At 44.1% G+C, this 18,836-nt stretch overlaps 1 protein-coding gene across 1 annotated transcript; it reads right to left on the reverse strand.

Moving 5' to 3' along the window:
* Positions 1 to 11,137: 11,137 nt before the first annotated feature.
* Positions 11,138 to 18,385, reverse strand: LOC146055564 (thioredoxin domain-containing protein 11-like). The gene is made up of 2 exons (XM_083168295.1): positions 18,073 to 18,385; positions 11,138 to 12,270 (listed from the first exon to the last, which is right to left on the reverse strand). Exons 1-2 carry the CDS (start codon positions 18,219 to 18,221, stop codon positions 11,676 to 11,678), a joined length of 744 nt encoding a protein of 247 aa, XP_083024421.1. The 5' UTR covers positions 18,222 to 18,385; the 3' UTR covers positions 11,138 to 11,675.
* Positions 18,386 to 18,836: the final 451 nt, after the last annotated feature.

The following is an 18,836-nucleotide window of genomic DNA, read 5'->3' on the forward strand; positions in this document are numbered from 1 at the left end:
AGTAGATTAGGGACGCTAGACATTGCACGTACTCTTATGTTTTATCATATGTACGGGGGGGATATTTTGTAGTCTGTAAGCCCTGTGTTGGGCAGGATATGTGTGGGCGGCCAACTATGGCTGCATATAAATATGCAAGTTGTTCACAAATAAAGTCCAGAATGCTTTGAAGACATAACTGGATGGTGGTGTCTCTCCTCATTGTGTTCTCACCAATGCATTGGTAAAAGGTATCTGAGAGGTGACCTGATTAATTGAAGGGATTTCTTAGTGCTTCAAATAGCGATATCACTACGATGGAACACATTACTTGTCTACAGAATTATTCTGTTTCCGCATTTCATACTATATGGTCCCCTTGATTTAATTTCCACTTCTCCCCATCCATGGACTCTGCTAGGTAATCTTTGTATTATTGTTGCTCATTTTTTCATTGTTTTGTTTTTAATATACTCATAATGTTGATTTTTTTTTTGTGTACCATATCTCTGAAAATACTGTATTTAATTTTTTTGTTTCTTGTCACTGCTGGTTATGTTTATCGGTACAATACTAAAGGTGCCCACACACACACCGATCCCGGCGTGCATTGTGGGCTTAACTAGCACACATAGCATCGCATCGTATGCCTTGTGCATGCGATGCGATGCTATGCTATAAAAAGCTAGTACAAAAAGTATGTGCAGCACATACTTTTTGTACTGTGCGATGAGGTGCCGCGGGAGTGCGCACCCCATCGCATAGCATCGCCGGGATCGGTGCGTGTGTGGGCACCTTTAGTTCTTTGTCTGTTTTTCCCTGTGTGAATCTTTATTCTGCATAAGTAAAACAAATACACTATAAAAAAAAAAATAATTTAAATGGACAAATCTATCCAAACTTTTTTTGTAACTAAACTGTTTATTAGAGAAACTGATCAGGTATACAGTTCAATAAACACACTGAGGTTTGGGACTATAAATAGAAGCCCCAGTGAGAAGCCCACAAGCAGGACATCTTAACTATGACATCCCAACATGAACAATACACATTGGGGGTTATTCTGGTTGGTTTACAAAAGCAAACTCCTTCTTTCATAGACAAACACATGTGCACTGCAGGTGGGGCAGATGTAACATGCGCAGAAAGTACATTTGGGTGAGTTATTTTGTTTCTGTGCAGATTAAATACTGGCTGCTTTAGTCTTACAATGCAATTTAGATTTCAGTTTGAATACACCCCAGCAAAATGAAACTCTCTCTGCACATGTTACATCTGCCCCACCTGCAGTGCACATGGTTTTGTCCATTAAAGAAGGAGTTTGCTTCTGCAAACCAGCCTGAATTACCCCCATTAGCTAGAGCAACCCGCTGCCTTTGCATATGGCACAGACAACGCTGTCCTACAGTATTCCCCAGCAGCAAGAATATATTTATTAGCCAAATATACTGTTTGATAATCTTCTCTGATGTAGTTCAGTTATCATTGCCAGCTATACTCAGGATCTGAAAGAACTTTCTTACATCGTTCACAAAAAGGTTTCGGGCTCCATAATCAACTTCTTTATTCAGCATTTACGCTCTTGCCAATCACATCTGTATGCAAGTCTTGCCAAAATAGCTTCCACATATTAACCCTCTCTTCACATCTTTAGACAAATTTTGTTCTAATCAATGAATATGCTATATGCAGTACTGCAGATCATTGGTTTATCCTTTGAAAGCGGATCCAACCTATTGTTTTTATTTATTTATTGGTGATCAATTTGGGGTGATCGTTTATCTAGTAGCATAGCTATCTTCACATTGGATTTAGAAGTCATTCTTATTTTAGCTCAGTTGCTTTATGGGATCTTTTATGAGAAACACTTTTACACCCAAATGTTATTGAACTTAATAACAATACAGGTGCAGGGATTTTCTGTGACTTACCTATTAAACAGCCTTCCCCTAACGGCAGAGGGGGCCTTGATGGGCGTATTCTCCCCCAACACACCAATATTACCCGATAGTAAAAAAATGATGCTTATAATCTCGGCAGTGGCCCGCAAATGTGTCCTACATCAATGGATCCTCCAACCATTCCACTGTTTAGGGCGAAACTTTTCCATATCTTTCATATGGAGTGTGTAGAGACATCCCTTCAGAAAGTAGAACGCATAGAGATTTTTTTCCAAAATATACAAAGGTTTGATTGACATCAACACAATTCTCATATTTTGTGCTCTATACACCACCACAATGTATTTGAAATGAAACAAACAAGATGTGCTTTAACTGCAGACGTTCAGCTTTAATTTGAGAGTATTTACATCCAAATTAGAAGTACAACGGTTTCTACATGTGCCCCCCACTTTTTAAGGGACCAAAAGTAATGGGGCAATTGGCTCAAAAGCAATTTAAAGGACAGGTGTGGGCTATTCCCTCGTTAGTCCATCATCAATTAGGCAGGTAAAAGGTCTGGAGTTGATTCCAGGTGTGACATTTGCATTTGGGATCTGTTGCTGTCAACTCTCAATGTGGCCACATCAACTGTTTGGAACATTCTTAAAAAGAAAGAAACCCCTGGAGAGCTCAGCAACACAAAAAGTTCCAGAAGACCACGGAAAACAACTGTGGTGGATGACAGAAGAATTACTTCCCAGGTGAAGAAAAAACCCTTCAAAACAGTTGGCCAGACCAAAAACACTCTCCAGGAGGTAGGTGTATAGGTGTCAAAGTCAACAATCAAGAGAAGACTTTACAAGAGTGAATATAGAGGGTTCACCACAAGATGTAAACCATTGGTGAGCCTCAAAAACAGGAAGACCAGATTAGCATTTGCCAAACAACATCTAAAAAGGCCTTTGCAGGTCTGGAACAACATCCTATGGACAGATGAGACAAAGGTCAACTTGTACCAGAGTGATGGGAACAGAACAGCATGGAGAAGATCAGCTTGTACCAGAGTGATAGGAAGAGAACAGCATGGAGAAGAAAAGGAACTGCTCATGATCCAAAACATACCACCTCATTAGTGAAGTCACATTATCAATAAAAAAGATACAAGGGAACCAGTTCCATTGGCAGCCATACATGCCCACGCCATGACACTATCACCACAATAAAAGCAGCAGGATGAATTGGATGAAAGTGTTTTGGGCAATATTATCTACATATGCAGTCAAATGCTTTAGAACTGATTGGACGGCACTTCACAGTGCAGATGGACAATGACTCGAAGCATACTGCAAAAGAAACCAAAGAGTTTTTTTAAGGCAATTAAGTGGAATGCTATGCAGTGGCCAAGTCAATCACCTGACCTGAATCCGATTGAGCATGCATTTCACTTGATGAAGACAAAACTGCAGGGAAAATGCCCCAAGAACAAGCAGGAACTGAAGACATTTGCAGTAGAGAAACAGAAAGAGGTGACCCTAGGGACACTTAGGAGCGCTGGAGTATTTCACTAGAAATCTCAAATATGGCTTTTACACCGGGCAAGACTGCTGCTGCTTTTAAAAAAGAGGATGTGTAGCCTCTTATACAAAACAAAAAAATATAAAAAGAAACTTTGGCCCAATATGGGTCGCTGTCGCTTTAAGAAGCGCAGTCTTGTCGGTATCAATGAATATATATTCAATCAGGTGTAATTCAATATATTTATTACAATCTACTGATACATAAAAAAAGAGAAGTGCACTTCCCAATTACAATAATAATTCATTTTAAAAAACACATACTAGACATTCAACATATAACATATACTACTGGAAACTTTGTCCTTGAGGCTAATGTTCATGAGGCTTAATATGGGCTTGGATTTAGATGTCATAATGTAACAGTTCCTTTATATACTGTATTCCAAGGAATGAGGCTTGGAATACAGGAAACGAAATGGCCGCCGCCCTCTATAAATACAAGGGAACTGAAAACGAGGCTTGGATGCTAAACCCGGAAGTGCGGGGGCGCGAGACGCGCAAACCGGCATGCCTTAAATATGAGTTGTGTATCTGTGGTAGCTCAAACTGAGGAAGCCGCCGATCAGTATCTGAGGCGGAGAAACGCATTTTTGAGCTTACTATCAGTTCCTGGAAGGCACCAGCAGTGCCAGGACTCTCTATCATTGGCAGAAACAAGAGACTGTGTCCAGTTACATCACTGGTAAAGGAGTTTTTCACCCACAAGAGAAAGCATTGCCTGAGGGGATCATACTCAATCATTTCATCTGCTGGAGTCCAATAATCACACAGGACTGGTAACTATAAAGGATTACAAAATGCCTTATATAAAGGAACTGTTACATTATGACATCTAAATCCAAGCCCATATTAAGCCTCATGAACATTAGCCTCAAGGACAAAGTTTCCAGTAATATGTTGTATGTCTAGTATGTGTTTTTTAAAATGCATTTGCAGTAGAGGCCTGGCAGAGCATCACCAGGGATGATATCCAGCGTCTGGTGAGGTCTACGCGAAAGTCTGTAGTTAACGCACATCTTGTTAGGTTCATTTCAAATCCATTGTGGTGGTGTATAGAGCCCAAAATATGAGAATTGTGTCGATGTTCCAATATTTGTGGACCCGACTGTATATATACAAAAACATTTCATAAAAAGTACAGTAGGTATAATTCACTTCAACATGTCCACCAGTGGCCACCACCGTGGTCTGTTATGCAATATACCAGATATACCATCAGATTAATTCAAAAAGATTATAGGAATTATTCCAAAATTGAAGATTAATGCCTAGATCCAAACCTTTGCAAACTGCCCTTTTCAGATACAGTAGAAACAGAAAGGCAGCAACTTTTGACATTTAAAGATCATGAAGGGCATGGCTTAGATGCCTGCAATGGAGGGGGGGGGGGGGGGGCAAACACTTCTAGTTCTCCTCATCTGAACTGTGTGTCTAACCATCTTCTGTTGTGCAGGAGAGTAGCAGTTGGACCCTACTTTATTTGGCAAAGCTGCTGCTGTACCACTCCATAGGCATCTCCATCTCCCAAACTTCTCTGTTATCGCCTGGATGAACTTTCCCCATCTTCCTAGGGAAAAAGAATCAAAATCCATGGAGTCGGCCTTTAACTACCTGGCCAGCAGCTCCATGAGGTCAGCCTCTGTAGTGGTCTCCTTAGGTACTGTGTCCAGTACCTTTTTAAATATGGTTGAGCCACCATCTGAAAGCTCAAACTCCAACACAATCCTGCAGGGAGCCCCATAAATTTTCCACAGAGTCCTTGTGTTTTCCGTAGTTCTGTCTGCAGTCTGGAGTCCTCAGTACCAGTCCCCTTGCTGCTGCCTCTGGGTAAGCTGACCCTACTTCCTCATGATCTCCCTCCTCCATACTACAGGGGATGCTCAAACCTCTCTCTGATAGACATATCCATGACAAAACTCCTTCCTTTCCTGAATGATATGGATCTCCTTATACATTGGAACGACTGTCTCCTGAAGCCCTGTAATTCTCCTCTTTGGCCTAAGGATACACTACTAGCGCTCCATTTCTTCCACGTGAAAGCTGTGATTCTCCTGGTTACCAGGGCTGATAGGGACTCTAATATCACCGGCAATCTCCACCTATTTCTCAATTAGATTGCTACAAATCCCTAACCATTGTTACTTTCAACCTATTAAACATTTCTTATATTCTAATGCGGTAGGATGGCTCTACATATGTTGCATGCATGCTTCAAATACACAGGGTCAAAGCCTTTGGGGGAGTGGCATATCTCAGTACCCTGACCATCCTCCTTAGATCATGACAATTACTTGCCTCTGAGTGGCTGCAGGTGTGTTAAACCCAGAACCATATCGTAGTTTGTGTGGACGCAATCAGTTTTAATATTTCCCCCCCTTTTCTCTTTATTTCTTGTGGCCATATTTGCCCTTTCAAAATTAAGACTTGTGGGGTGCTGATGTACATGTTTCATTGTTGATTGTTTGATACATTAACCCTTTATAGGTTTTTGCTTAAGTCCATTGTTAAGTACATAGTAGTTTGCATCATCTATGTACATGGTTGGACTTGGTCCTGTCCATCCCAAGTATTACTGATTTATATTACCTTGTCGGCTGTGGCCAATACTACTGCATAATACTGGGCTGGGCTGTGTCCTTCCTTTTCCGGAAACTACTTTCTTATTATTCCTCCAATCAGTACAGGGTTTTATAAAAATATACTAATGAAACAATAGAACATTTTATTACAGAACAAAGATCTAACCCAAATCCCAGACTAAAGAGCGGATATTAGCCCTTATTCAGATCTGATCGCATTACAAATTTGTTCTCAAAATGGGCAAAACCATGTGCACTGCAGGTGGGGCAGATGTAACATGTGCAGAGAGAATTAGATTTGAGTGGGGGTGTGTTGAAACTGAAATCTATATTGCAGTGTAAAAATAATGCAGCCAGTATTTACCCGGCACAGGAACAAAATAAATCACCCAAATCTAACTCTCGCTATACATGTTACATCTGCCCCACCTGCAGTGCACATGGTTTTGCCCATTTTGAGAACAAATTTGAACTGCAGTCAGAACTAAATAAGGGCCATTGTGTACAAATAAAAAAAAAGATTTTTTTTTTATGGTAAGAGATCACATTACATCTAAGTAAATCAATCAAACCACACTCACTATAATATAAATAACAGGTGGTTTCAACAACTACGGCATATGCTGAAGCTGGACCTCACTCAATAGAAGCATCAAATGAAATCAATAGAATTACTTCCTGTTTGCTTTTTGTAAGCATTGTGTGTGGTTATGGATGCATCATGTGAGACAAAAGGATTGATATCTCCTTAGATGAAATAATGTAGGCAGAGCAATTAGACCATTTAAAAACAAACTCTACCAGCATCTAAGAAACATCAGAATCGGATAAGAGGATCACAATGTACCACAACATTTCAAAGATTTTCATACCTTCAAGCCCATCAGTTTACATTTTTGAATCATAGAACAAACCTCCATAAACAAGTAGGGAGATTATCACATATAAGCCCTCTCCGGGAGCAAATTAAAATGGTTTTACACTCTAAAACCATCAGTCAAATGGACTAAATTTGGGACTTCATAGAGGATGGTTCAGGTAGAGCATAAGCTCCAGGCAACACAAAATTTCAGAGGGCGCCATATAGGCTGCTCCCAAGACCCTTGCCCACAGTGCAGCTCCCTTGTAGTCTGACCAAGCCAGCACAGACTGGCAAGGCAAACACATGCCTTGTAAATATTTGCCCCTTTTAAAAACCACTGGAGTTCGACCGGCACGTCTGCCGAACTCGGATTTTTATTACATCCCGCCGGGGGGATACGGTCATTGGGTCACCAGCATGATGGTAGACAAGCATTAGGTCGACATGACTTAAGGTAGACATGGTCATAAGGTCGACATTGGTAAGGTCGACAGGGTCATTAGGTCAACATGGGTTTTTTCACTGTTTTTTGAGCAAAAATGTGCCGGCAGGCGATATTTCATGCCCTACTATCCACTTGGGCGTGGTGGGAGAATAACATAGTGTGCCTGAAGCATGGCGAGCCATGCCAGGGGACGCAGTGCTATGTTTCGGTCTCTATGTCGACACATGTGCCGACAGGCAGCATTTCATGTCCTAACATCCATTAGAGTGTGGTGGGAGAATAAAATAGTGTGTCCAAAGCATGGCGAGTGCAGCAAGCCATGCGAGGGGACACGGTGGTGCGTATTAGTGTTGACTGTGTTGACATTCCAGTAAAAAAAAAAAAAAAAAAACATGTTGAGTTTTCAATGTCGACCTTACCCATGTTGACCTAATGACCCTATCGACCTAAAGTCATGTCTACCTTCCTGCATGTTGACCTAGACTCATGTCGACCTAAATGCATGTCGACCTAATGACTGTCTAACAACTTGCAGGTGACTAACTGACCCCCACCCCCACCGGGGGAAGGAACTGACAAGAACTAGCTTACATATGGGAAAATAGGGTATGGCTCTTTGAATAAAGCCTAGTGACAGAGGAGATCTCTTGTTTTTCTGAGTCGGTGCAGAGTCTAACCAGAATGGCATAACAATTTATTGCTGTATTTTGGAATCACAATTTCCTGTATTTAAATTAAATATATTTGCAATGCAATTATTTGAGTGCTGAGAATGTATGATTTTTTTTATACAGTATTTAAATGGTGTGGTAACATACCTCCGGCAATGCAGATGGTTCCACAGATAACTTAATACCTTGTAGAAAAAAAGTATTGCAAACTTTAAGCACTTTAGAATACTTGTAAATCAGAACAATTACAATAAACTCTACAATTTAAAATGGAGTCATAATATGGTTTCTTAAGGTACGTACACATGGGGGGAGAGATATTGCTAGCAATATATTGCTAAAGGTGCGTACACACGGGGGAGATATATGGCTCAGCCATATATTGCTAGCAATATATGGCTGAGCAATATATTGCTCAGTTTCTCCTTTTCATCAACGACCGGAGATAGTCGCTGATGAGAAGGAACCTCTGCCGGGGGAGCCGCAGAGGTAATCAGCTGGTCGCAGGAGCTTGCGAGGATGTGCTACGCAAAAAAAAGAGAATACTAATAAATCAGAACAGTTATAATAAACTCTACAATTTAACACAGAGTAATAAGGTTTCTTCCTATGTTTATCCAAAAATGTAAGCGCACCTACCACAGCAAGGTGGACCTTTATCAGGTGGATCCCTAACCTCCATAATATTGACACCTTCTATAAATGTATTCAGATCTTACCTTTCATTCTTGCATTCTAAAGTGTAGACTTCTATGCAAGGATCATACTTTCATTAAAACAACAAGACGGGCAGGTGAGTGGGGTTTTATTCCAGACAGAAGGAGTATGACAGTCAGATTGATTATACTATCTCTGCACAAGCAGGATATCTGTAAAACTTTAGAACGGTTTTCCATTTCACAAACACTTGTGTCCCTAGTATTCTGGATCGCAGTCGTCCTTTGTATGTACAATCTGCAAGTAGATCAATTGCTCTAATATCCAGTCCATCTATGAGCCACTGGGGTCGGTGGAGAACACCAATGTTCCCTTTAATTTTACGAGGGCTGTGTGCGGCAAAAGATTTTGGCTGTGCGACTTTGGAAGGAAATTTAAATTTTTGTGCGTCACTTATATATAACTGGAAAATGACGTTCAGCATTTGTGTTACTTTACTTCAAAATGATATTAAACATTTAAACATTCAAAACACAGCACACAATGTAGTTAATGGGTGAAACACACATTAATTGAGTCCACAACTGCAAAAAGGGACCACTGCTGCTTTGTGCGCTCAGTTGTAATGTCTGTGCGCACGCTCGTCGAGTTGTGTGCGCGCGCACGTGCGCACAGCTTAGAGGGAACACTGGAGAACACCAGATAACAGGAAATCATACTTGTGTAGTTTCACGGCGGCAGTTAAGTAGTTAGCGTAGCGTCCCTGTCAGAATCAGCGTAGTGTTCCTGCGGCCAGCGTAGTCAGCGTCCCTGTCAGTATCGGCGTAGTGTTCCCACCCGTTCGCAGCTAGCCGGAGCTAACATAGTTAGCGTAGTCAGTCAGGTGTCCCTGTCAGTATCAGCATCAGGTTTGCGGCTAGCCGGAGCTTACGTAGTTAGCGTAGTCAGTCAGGGCTTTTTACATTGTGGGGAACCATTGACCATTTTAACCTGCCTGACATGACAGGTGTGAATGTGTTCCTGAAACACCCCCACTATCCACGCCAGTCAGAAGCGTGGCGAGCTTAGCGAGCCCCGCGTGGGGACGCGGTACACGTCTTCCCGACCTTCTCATAGCCCCACTATCCACATTGGTGTAAAGTGTGGAGAGCGCAGCAAGCCACCGAGCCCGAAGCGTGGCGAGCGGATGCGGAATACACGTTAAGTAACCCGCTTCCCCTCGCTGCGCTCGCCACACTTTATAAAGACAACTCCATGCCAACGTGGATAGTGGGGGTATGAAAAGGACGGTAGGACGCGTACCGCGTCCCCTCGCCAAGCTTCAGCCTGGCGTGGATAGTGGGGGTTTGAAATGGAGGCATTCTTTATTGTGCATGAGATGCACTTGCACACTGCACCCCTCTTTTGTGCAGAAGACGCACGCGCTACCGAACCCCTAACCCTGTCCGCCTCCCTGCATCTCAGACAGATGGAGCACCTCTCCGCCAGCGCAGGGGATATGGTAGTTAACAGGGCTGTGTGAGAGGCGCCCACAAGGCTTGCCAGGGACAGAGCTGCAGCTCCCGGGGACAGTACAGTGACTAGCTGCTTGACGGGGACACTAAGCTGACTACGCAGTGCTGCCGCGTTGTCCCTAGGCTGACTACGCTAGGCAGCAGTTGGGCTACGCTGACCATGTAGCTTAGCCTACGCTGAAAACGTAGAGTAGCCTGCCGCCGTGAAACTACACAAGTACCCAGAAAATTCCTTTCTCTGTATGCTTTAACCATGTTTTAAGTAGGTGACAGGAATGGGGGCTTCTCAGATATCTAAATGTAGCCCTAGTAGTCAGGAAGTGACTCCATCACAACACTACAATAAAATACATTGGAACCAGACCTGGGTTACACATGTAAATTCTCTAGGCCTGTTTCAAATGTTTCTGGGGAAATAGGGGAAAAAAGTGTCTGGAACAAACCATGATGCCATGCAAGGAGAGCAAATGCAATTATAATTTTACTGTGAAGGGTAAGCACTGGCTGCTTTTGGATGTAGCCCACAAATGTTAGCATTATTTTTTCATTGTAATAAAAATTTTGGTTTGGACACACCCCACTGAAATCTAATGCGCACATGTTACAACTGCCCCAGCTGCGCTGCACTGTATTACACTCAGTGGTGGAACACGAGCGGTAAGTCCAGGTGCAAGAATATGCTTTGGGCCCTCTCCTGTTGATAATATGGACACTATTCTGGTTCACTCGCAAAGGCAAATTCCTTCTCAAATGGACAAAACCATGCGTACTGCAGTTGGGGCAGATGTAACTTGTGCAGAAAGAGTTAGAGTTGGGTACTTCAAAGTGAGATCTATATTGCAGTGTAAAAATAATGCAGCCAGTATTTTCCCTGCCCATTTTGAGACCAAATTTGTACTGAGATCAGATCTGAATAAGCACCATAGTTTAGCGCACAATGGTATTAATGACATTTTTCTGGGACTTAATGGACTTTTGTGCATTTATTTATTAAATTGCATAAGAAGTGGATATTACAGTTTGTTGAGATATATTTGAGATTTCAACTCTAGTCTTTAATACCTTATCTCATGTCCTGCTTTCAGGATTTCAGCCTGTGGGAACCGGGGGATAATTACTGACAAAGCAAAATAGATTACCTGTGCATCATTATTATAGAAATGCAGAAAACATGATCTGTTGGGGTTATTTAAGAACTGAATTTAAAAAAATGCAGATTATTGCAGATTATTCAGACAATTTGTCTAACTATTTTCAAAATGTACAATAAAAAAAAAACAAGAATTAAACCTCAGGCAACATGGATTTAATTAATTTCAGAGAAGTCATTAAACTTCTGCCAGAACAAACGCAGACAAAAAATCTGGAATAGAACTTGTTCTTAGAAACTAGGCTGTTACAAAAATAGAAGTTTTAATTCCTGACCCCCAAGGAAATAAAGACCTTAATTTACAGTTTGAAAATCTGTATAAATAATTTTTGAAATATTTCTGCTAAAAAAAAAAATATCAGTCTGTTTTATTTTCTTTATTATACTCTGTGCTGGAGCTATCAGATTGTCCTTCAGAAACATCAGTGCTTGGCCGGATTCCATCCTCGTGGTTATCAAACCTTTCTGTCTCTGCATTAGTTTTGTGTTTGGCTTCCAGTGCTACCATAAGAAACTTAAGTAGTGCATTTTCTGCCAGAAGACTTTCAGAAGCCGCTACCAGCTCCTTCATCTTGTCCGCCATCGTGCCCACCTCCCTAGTTTTTTGCTCACACAGAGCTTGTAACTGTTCCGTGTGATCCTCCAGGGCTCTGTTGTGTTGTTCTAGGGTCCGTTTTTGGACTTTAAGGTCTTGTGTATCTTTCCTCACTTTCGAAATCCGTTCTGCCAGCTGATCCTGGGCATTGTGTAATACTGTAATTTCAGCCCTCAGTCTTTGGATTTCTCGCTCCAGATAAGTGACTTGATCTTCTTTGTATTGCAGATAGTGCATTGGGCAGGAGGCAGGAGGATCAGCTGCAGCAGAAGGCAGGGTGGCATATTTTAGGATAAACTTCAGAAGGTTTGGAACAGTGATTTGCTGATCTTCAGGATACACTACACTGTGGTCTTTCCTGCAAACACATAAGTAATAAGTGGAGGGTTGGCATTAGAGTACTTGTACTTATATATGTCATCTGCGAACTATCCCAGCAGACTTCCAAAACCTTGTTCGTTCAATAGACAGAAACAGCATCGGGAAAGGAAATGCATGCAATCGCAGTCATATGAACATTAGAATAAGCAAGAAAGAAGCACATTTTGTTTCCCCCAGCACACTCAATGATATCAGTAACAATATTTAAATCTACATGATAATGTAATTCAGAGATCTTGGTTACATATGTATGCAAAAATTTGGAAAGCCCCCAAGTCAATTGACAAGGCATCTTAGAGTATTGCAATATCTATTTGCAGGGTGCAGCATCCCAAAATCAAATCAAAATCGAACAGTGTTTAAGCTGGATCCGATCTCGAAGCGCAGCCCCACGATCGAAAGTAGAAATAAACTTGGCAGGCAACTGCGTGTGTGGCCGGAAACGGCATGTGCGGCCGCCAAACAGCGAGGCTCGTGGCTAAATGCAGCGGCGTCCCTGCTTTAGCCACGAACCTCGCTGTTTGGGGGAATCCTCGCGGCCATCTGACATTGGCCGGCACTGGGGTTAAACGACAAGGGTCATTGTTTTCGGTGAGCCCTGCCGTTTAACCCCCTCACCGGCCGCATTGAATACTGCCCATTAACTCTTACTGCCTGCTATATTGGAGGCACAAGTACACTTTGAGATTGATGTTTGTCTGTTGAAAGCATCCTGTAAGGAATTCAGTTATTTATATTTTTTACAGCAGCATATCTTTTAAGTTACTGTAGTGCGCATTCCACCAGGGTAAGCGCTGAAAAAAAATGAAAGTAAAACAAGGAAAACGTTGCTGGTGAAATCAGAATGCGATACTGGGGATTGTATCCAACATATAGAACAAAGAGTGTACACAATAATACACAATTATAGTGGCAAAACTTTCAGGCCAGGGGGAGGCGTGGCCACGGCAGGGCACGAGTGAGAGCGTGTGCTTGAATCTCCCTGTGCCATGAACTAAGGAGCCCTCTCCTACGCACATCCACATGTTGGAATAAAGGAAAAATAAGACTGTTACCAGTGGGAGCCTGTGGTCGTGGTGACCCCCGGTGGAGGTGTGCGGTGCGTCGGCCCCCTGCTCCGGCGGTGCAGTGTGCCTGCGGTGGAGACTGGCGAGAGGGCGTTTTGATGCAGCGAGGAGAGAGAGGCGCTGCTGCACGGAGAGATAGGATCCGCATCATCGGCGGCGACATCCCCTAGTTTCCCGGCGCCAGAGAGTGACGCGCTGTGAGAGAGCGGACCCGCGGGCGGCGTGCACAGCACAGTAACACGGCAGCCTGAGACACCTGCCGCAGAGAAAGGGGGAACGAGGTGTGGTGGCGGCGGAGCAAGCTGTTTTTGCACCCCAGGCTCCAGTTCCTGCGGTGCTCATTGTTCCCTGGTAGCCCCAAGACAGTGCAAAGCATTTTGGGCAGCGCAGTTTGTGAGGCGAACGGATGCTCGCTGGCCTACAGAGTCTGCTGGAACCTAGGCTGTATGCTGCTGTATGCTGTAATCCAGGAGAAATCAATCTGCCAACGGTGATAAAGGTACTTGAATTGCACTTTCTTGCACCAATCAATAAATACCAGCACCAATATATTGAGGACTAAGCATTGAAGGTTGGCTGTGAATGGTCCTGGCCCCTATTGGATAATAGGGAATAAAACTGGTTAGAATATCTGCAGTATAACCAGAATTCTCAAAAGAAAGTTATCACACATCAATAATAATGGGGAAATCCAGCCAAAACACAGCTGCTGCACGTTTAGAAAAATTTGCCAGGCATCAGACTAGCAACAGCTCCCAGGCCAGCACACCGCACACCACTCCAGTGAAGGAGAATAAAAATCCACAATCTCAAGAAGTCACTTTACAACAACTGCTAGAGGCCATTAACTCTAGTGAGACCCGTATGGTGGAGCAAACCAATAAAATACAAAGTGATCTAATGCTGTTGAGAGATGACGTACGCAAGATCAGAGACCGAGTGGCTGAAGTGGAGAGTAGAGTATCGGCTGTAGAAGATACAGTAGCGCCACTTCAGAGCCAGGTCAAAAAAATGACAGGCCAAATGCAGGACATGCAGCGCAAAATGGTCGACATTGAGGGGCGGCTTAGGCGTAATAATTTACGCTTTATTGGTTTTGAAGAAGGAGTAGAAAGAAATACTCCAGAAAAATTTATTGAAGAGTGGGTGGTACAAGCCCTGGGCAGCAAGTCACTCACGGAACAGTTTATAGGGGGATAGGTGATAGAGGATAGGGGATAGGGGAAAGGTGATAGGGGATAGAGGATAGGGGATAGGGGATAGATGATAGGGGATAGGAGATAGGTGATAGAGGATAGGTGATAGGGGATAGAGGATAGGTGATAGAGGATAGGTGATAGACGATAGGGGATAGGTGATAGGGGATAGGGGATAGGAGATAGGGGATAGGTGATAGGGGATAGATGATAGGGGATAGGAGATAGGTGATAGAGGATAGGAGATAAGGGATAGGTGATAGAGGATAGGGGATAGGTGATAGAGGATAGAGGATAGGGGATAGAGGATAGGGGATAGAGGATAGGGGATAGGTGATAGAGGATAGGTGATAGGGGATAGGTGATAGAGGATAGGGGATAGGTGATAGGGGATAGGTGATAGGTGATAGGGGATAGGTGATAGAGGATAGGTGATAGGGGATAGGTGATAGGGGATAGGTGATAGATGATAGGGGATAGGTGATAGAGGATAGGTGATAGGGGATAGGTGATAGGGGATAGGTGATAGAGGATAGGTGATAGAGGATAGGTGATAGAGGATAGGGGATAGAGGATAGGTGATAGAGGATAGGTGATAGAGGATAGGGGATAGAGGATAGGGGATAGGTGATAGGTGATAGGGGATAGAGGATAGGGGATAGGTGATAGGGGATAGGTGATAGGGGATAGGTGATAGAGGATAGGTGATAGGTGATAGAGGATAGGTGATAGGTGATAGAGGATAGGTGATAGAGGATAGGGGATAGGAGATAGGGGATAGATGATAGGGGATAGGTGATAGGGGATAGGTGATAGATGATAGGGGATAGGTGATAGATGATAGGGGATAGGTGATAGGTGATAGAGGATAGGTGATAGGGGATAGGTGATAGAGGATAGGTGATAGGGGATAGGTGATAGGTGATAAAGCATAGGTGATAGGGGATAGGTGATAGGGGATAGGTGATAGATGATAGGGGATAGGTGATAGATTATAGGGGATAGGGGATAGGTGATAGGGGATAGGTGATAGGGGATAGATGATAGGGGATAGGAGATAGGTGATAGATGATAGGGGATAGGGGATAGAGGATAGGTGATAGGGGATAGGTGATAGATGATAGGGGATAGGTGATAGGGGATAGGGGATAGGTGATAGAGGATAGGGGATAGGTGATAGGGGATAAGTGATAGGGGATAGGTGATAGGGGATAGGTGATAGGGGATAGATGATAGGGGATAGATGATAGGGGATAGGTGATAGGTGATAGGGGATAGGTGATAGGGGATAGGTGATAGAGGATAGGTGATAAAGCATAGGTGATAGGCGATAGGTGATAGATGATAGGGGATAGGTGATAGATGATAGGGGATAGGTGATAGGGGATAGGTGCTAGGTGATAGAGGATAGGTGATAGGGGATAGGTGATAGGGGATAGATGATAGGGGATAGGTGATAGGGGATAGGAGATAGGTGATAGGGGATAGGTGATGGAGGATAGGGGATAGGGGAAAGGTGATAGGGGATAGAGGATAGGGGATAGGGGATAGATGAAAGGGGATAGGAGATAGGTGATAGAGGATAGGGGATAGGTGATAGGGTATAGGTGATAGATGACTAGGGGATAGAGGATAGGTGATAGAGGATAGGTGATAGATGATAGGGGATAGGTGATAGGGGATAGGTGATAGGGGATAGGTGATAAAGGATAGGTGATAGGGGATAGGTGATAGATGATAGGGGGATAGGTGATAGATGATAGGGGATAGGAGATAGGTGATAGAGGATAGGGGATAGGAGATAAGGGATAGGTGATAGAGGATAGGGGATAGGTGATAGGTGATAGGGGATAGGGGATAGGTGATAGATGATAGGGGATAGGAGATAGGTGATAGAGGATAGGGGATAGGAGATAAGGGATAGGTGATAGAGGATAGGGGATAGGTGATAGGTGATAGGGGATAGATGATAGGGGATAGGTGATAGGGGATAGGTGATGGGGGATAGGTGATAGGGGATAGAGGATAGGTGATTAGGGAATAGGTGATAGATGATAGGGGATAGGTGATAGGGGATAGGTGATAGAGGATAGGTGATAGGGGATAGGTGATAGAGGATAGGTGATAGGTGATAGGGGATAGAGGATAGGGGATAGGGGATAGGTGATAGGGGATAGGTGATAGGGGATAGGTGATAGAGGATAGGGGATAGGTGATAGATGATAGGGGATAGGTGATAGGGGATAGGTGATAGATGATAGGGGATAGGAGATAGGTGATAGGGGATAGAGGATAGGGGATAGGTGATAGGGGATAGAGGATAGGTGATAGGGGATAGGGGATAGAGGATAGGTGATTGGGGATAGGTGATAGAGGATAGGGGATAGGTGATAGGGGATAGAGGATAGGTGATAGGTGATAGGGGATAGAGGATAGGTGATAGAGGATAGGGGATAGGTGATAGGGGATAGAGGATAGGAGATAGGGGATAGAGGATAGGGAATAGGGGATAGGTGATAGGTGATAGAGGATAGGGGATAGGTGATAGATGATAGGGGATAGGTGATAGGTGATAGGGGATAGGAGATAGGTGATAGGGGATAGGTGACTAGAGGATAGGGGATAGAGGATAGGTGATAGGGGATAGGTGATAATGGATAGAGGATAGGGGATAGGTGATAGGGGATAGGGGATAGGTGATAGAGGATAGGTGATAGGGGATAGGTGATAAGGGGATAGAGGATAGGGGATAGGTGATAGAGGATAGGGGATAGGTGATAGGGGATAGGTGATAGGGGATAGGGGATAGGTAATAGGGGATAGGTGATAGAGGATAGGTGATAGAGGATAGGTGATAGGGGATAGGTGATAGGTGATAGGTGATAGGGGATAGGTGATAGGGGATTGGCGGACTATGTGCTTCCGCGATCACGGCGGATATCACTGCGCAGACTGGGTCTTTACACCCTCCATCGATAGTGTATAAATATTCACACGGACGACCATCTTTTTTTTTATATATCGATGGTCATACCATTTTCTTTGATTGATTGGCCTGTAAGCCAATAATAAATGCACGGTGGCGGTGCTTCGCGGGTGCCGGGGGTGGAGCTTGCTCCGTGTCCCGACACCTTGGGGAAAAAGCAAAAACGAAACTATTTGTTTTAAGCTTGACATCGATGGTGGGAAACCATCTGGTTCTCCCACATCGATGGCAAAACTATTCGACATCGGCCATAAACCATCGATGGTTTATAATCATCGATGGTCGATGGCCATCTGCTGTGCTACCGCTGGGGGTGGGTAGCAGGGGCTGTCCTTTGCTGCTGGGCAGGTGGAAGCAGCTGTTCTAGTGTTACTGGGGGGTGCAAGCTACTCCGCTGCTGCTACTCATCACTTGTTCAAGTACACTCACACTGTGCTCGGCCCGCGCACCACACCCACGTCAGTAAGCCCCGCACCTAAGCGCTAGGGGAGGCGCGTCCCTCGCGGCTGTTGCTTGACGTCATCACTCACCTTTTTGTCACGTGACAACGAGTGGACGGTTGGGCTGAGAGATGCGCGAGCGAGGACGGTTGGGCTGAGAGCTGCGCTGGAGGCGGCTGTGTGAAGTTGTCCCATCTTTCCCCCTTCATGAAGATTATACAGCCATAGACTGCCAGCATATTGCCCAGCACGGTGACGGAGAGGAGGCAGAGGTAGCAGGTACCCCCACTGATACTGCAGTGCTACCGAGGGGTTGTGGTGGGCGGGCGCTGCCAAATAGGAGAGAGAGGTAGAGCTGTCCCCAGTGTCGCGGCTATTGGTGGAGGGCTGGCCCCGGGGCAGGTTAGACTAGCCCCCCCCCCCCCCCCCCCTGATCACAGTGCATAGCTCCCAACATTGCATGTTAAAATTGGTCGTGAAAAGAGGAGGGGCTAAATGGGAAATGGGCGGGGCATCGGTAAAGGGGCATGGTCTATTGCCACGACCACCTGTTTTTTATCATTTTGGGGGGGCATTCCCAAAACTTTCATAGTGACTAGGCAAGCCCCAAACTCTCTCCCTGACAAATTTTTTAGGGATGGCCATCGATGGTTGCCATCGATGTCAATTGTGCAACTGGTCATGGATAGTGTTAACATATGCAATGAATGACCATCGGTATTTTTAACTATCGATGGTCATCCATTGTGTTTCACTGATTGGCTGGTGGGCCAATCAAAACACAAGGGCGGGGCTTTGCTCCATGCCCCAGCACTTTGAAACAAACAACAACAAAAAAAGCAAACCATCTGGTT

The sequence above is a fragment of the Crinia signifera genome, unplaced genomic scaffold (genome assembly GCF_055691185.1).
Source record: "Crinia signifera unplaced genomic scaffold, ASM5569118v1 HAP2_SCAFFOLD_479, whole genome shotgun sequence".
NCBI lineage: Eukaryota > Metazoa > Chordata > Amphibia > Anura > Myobatrachidae > Crinia > Crinia signifera.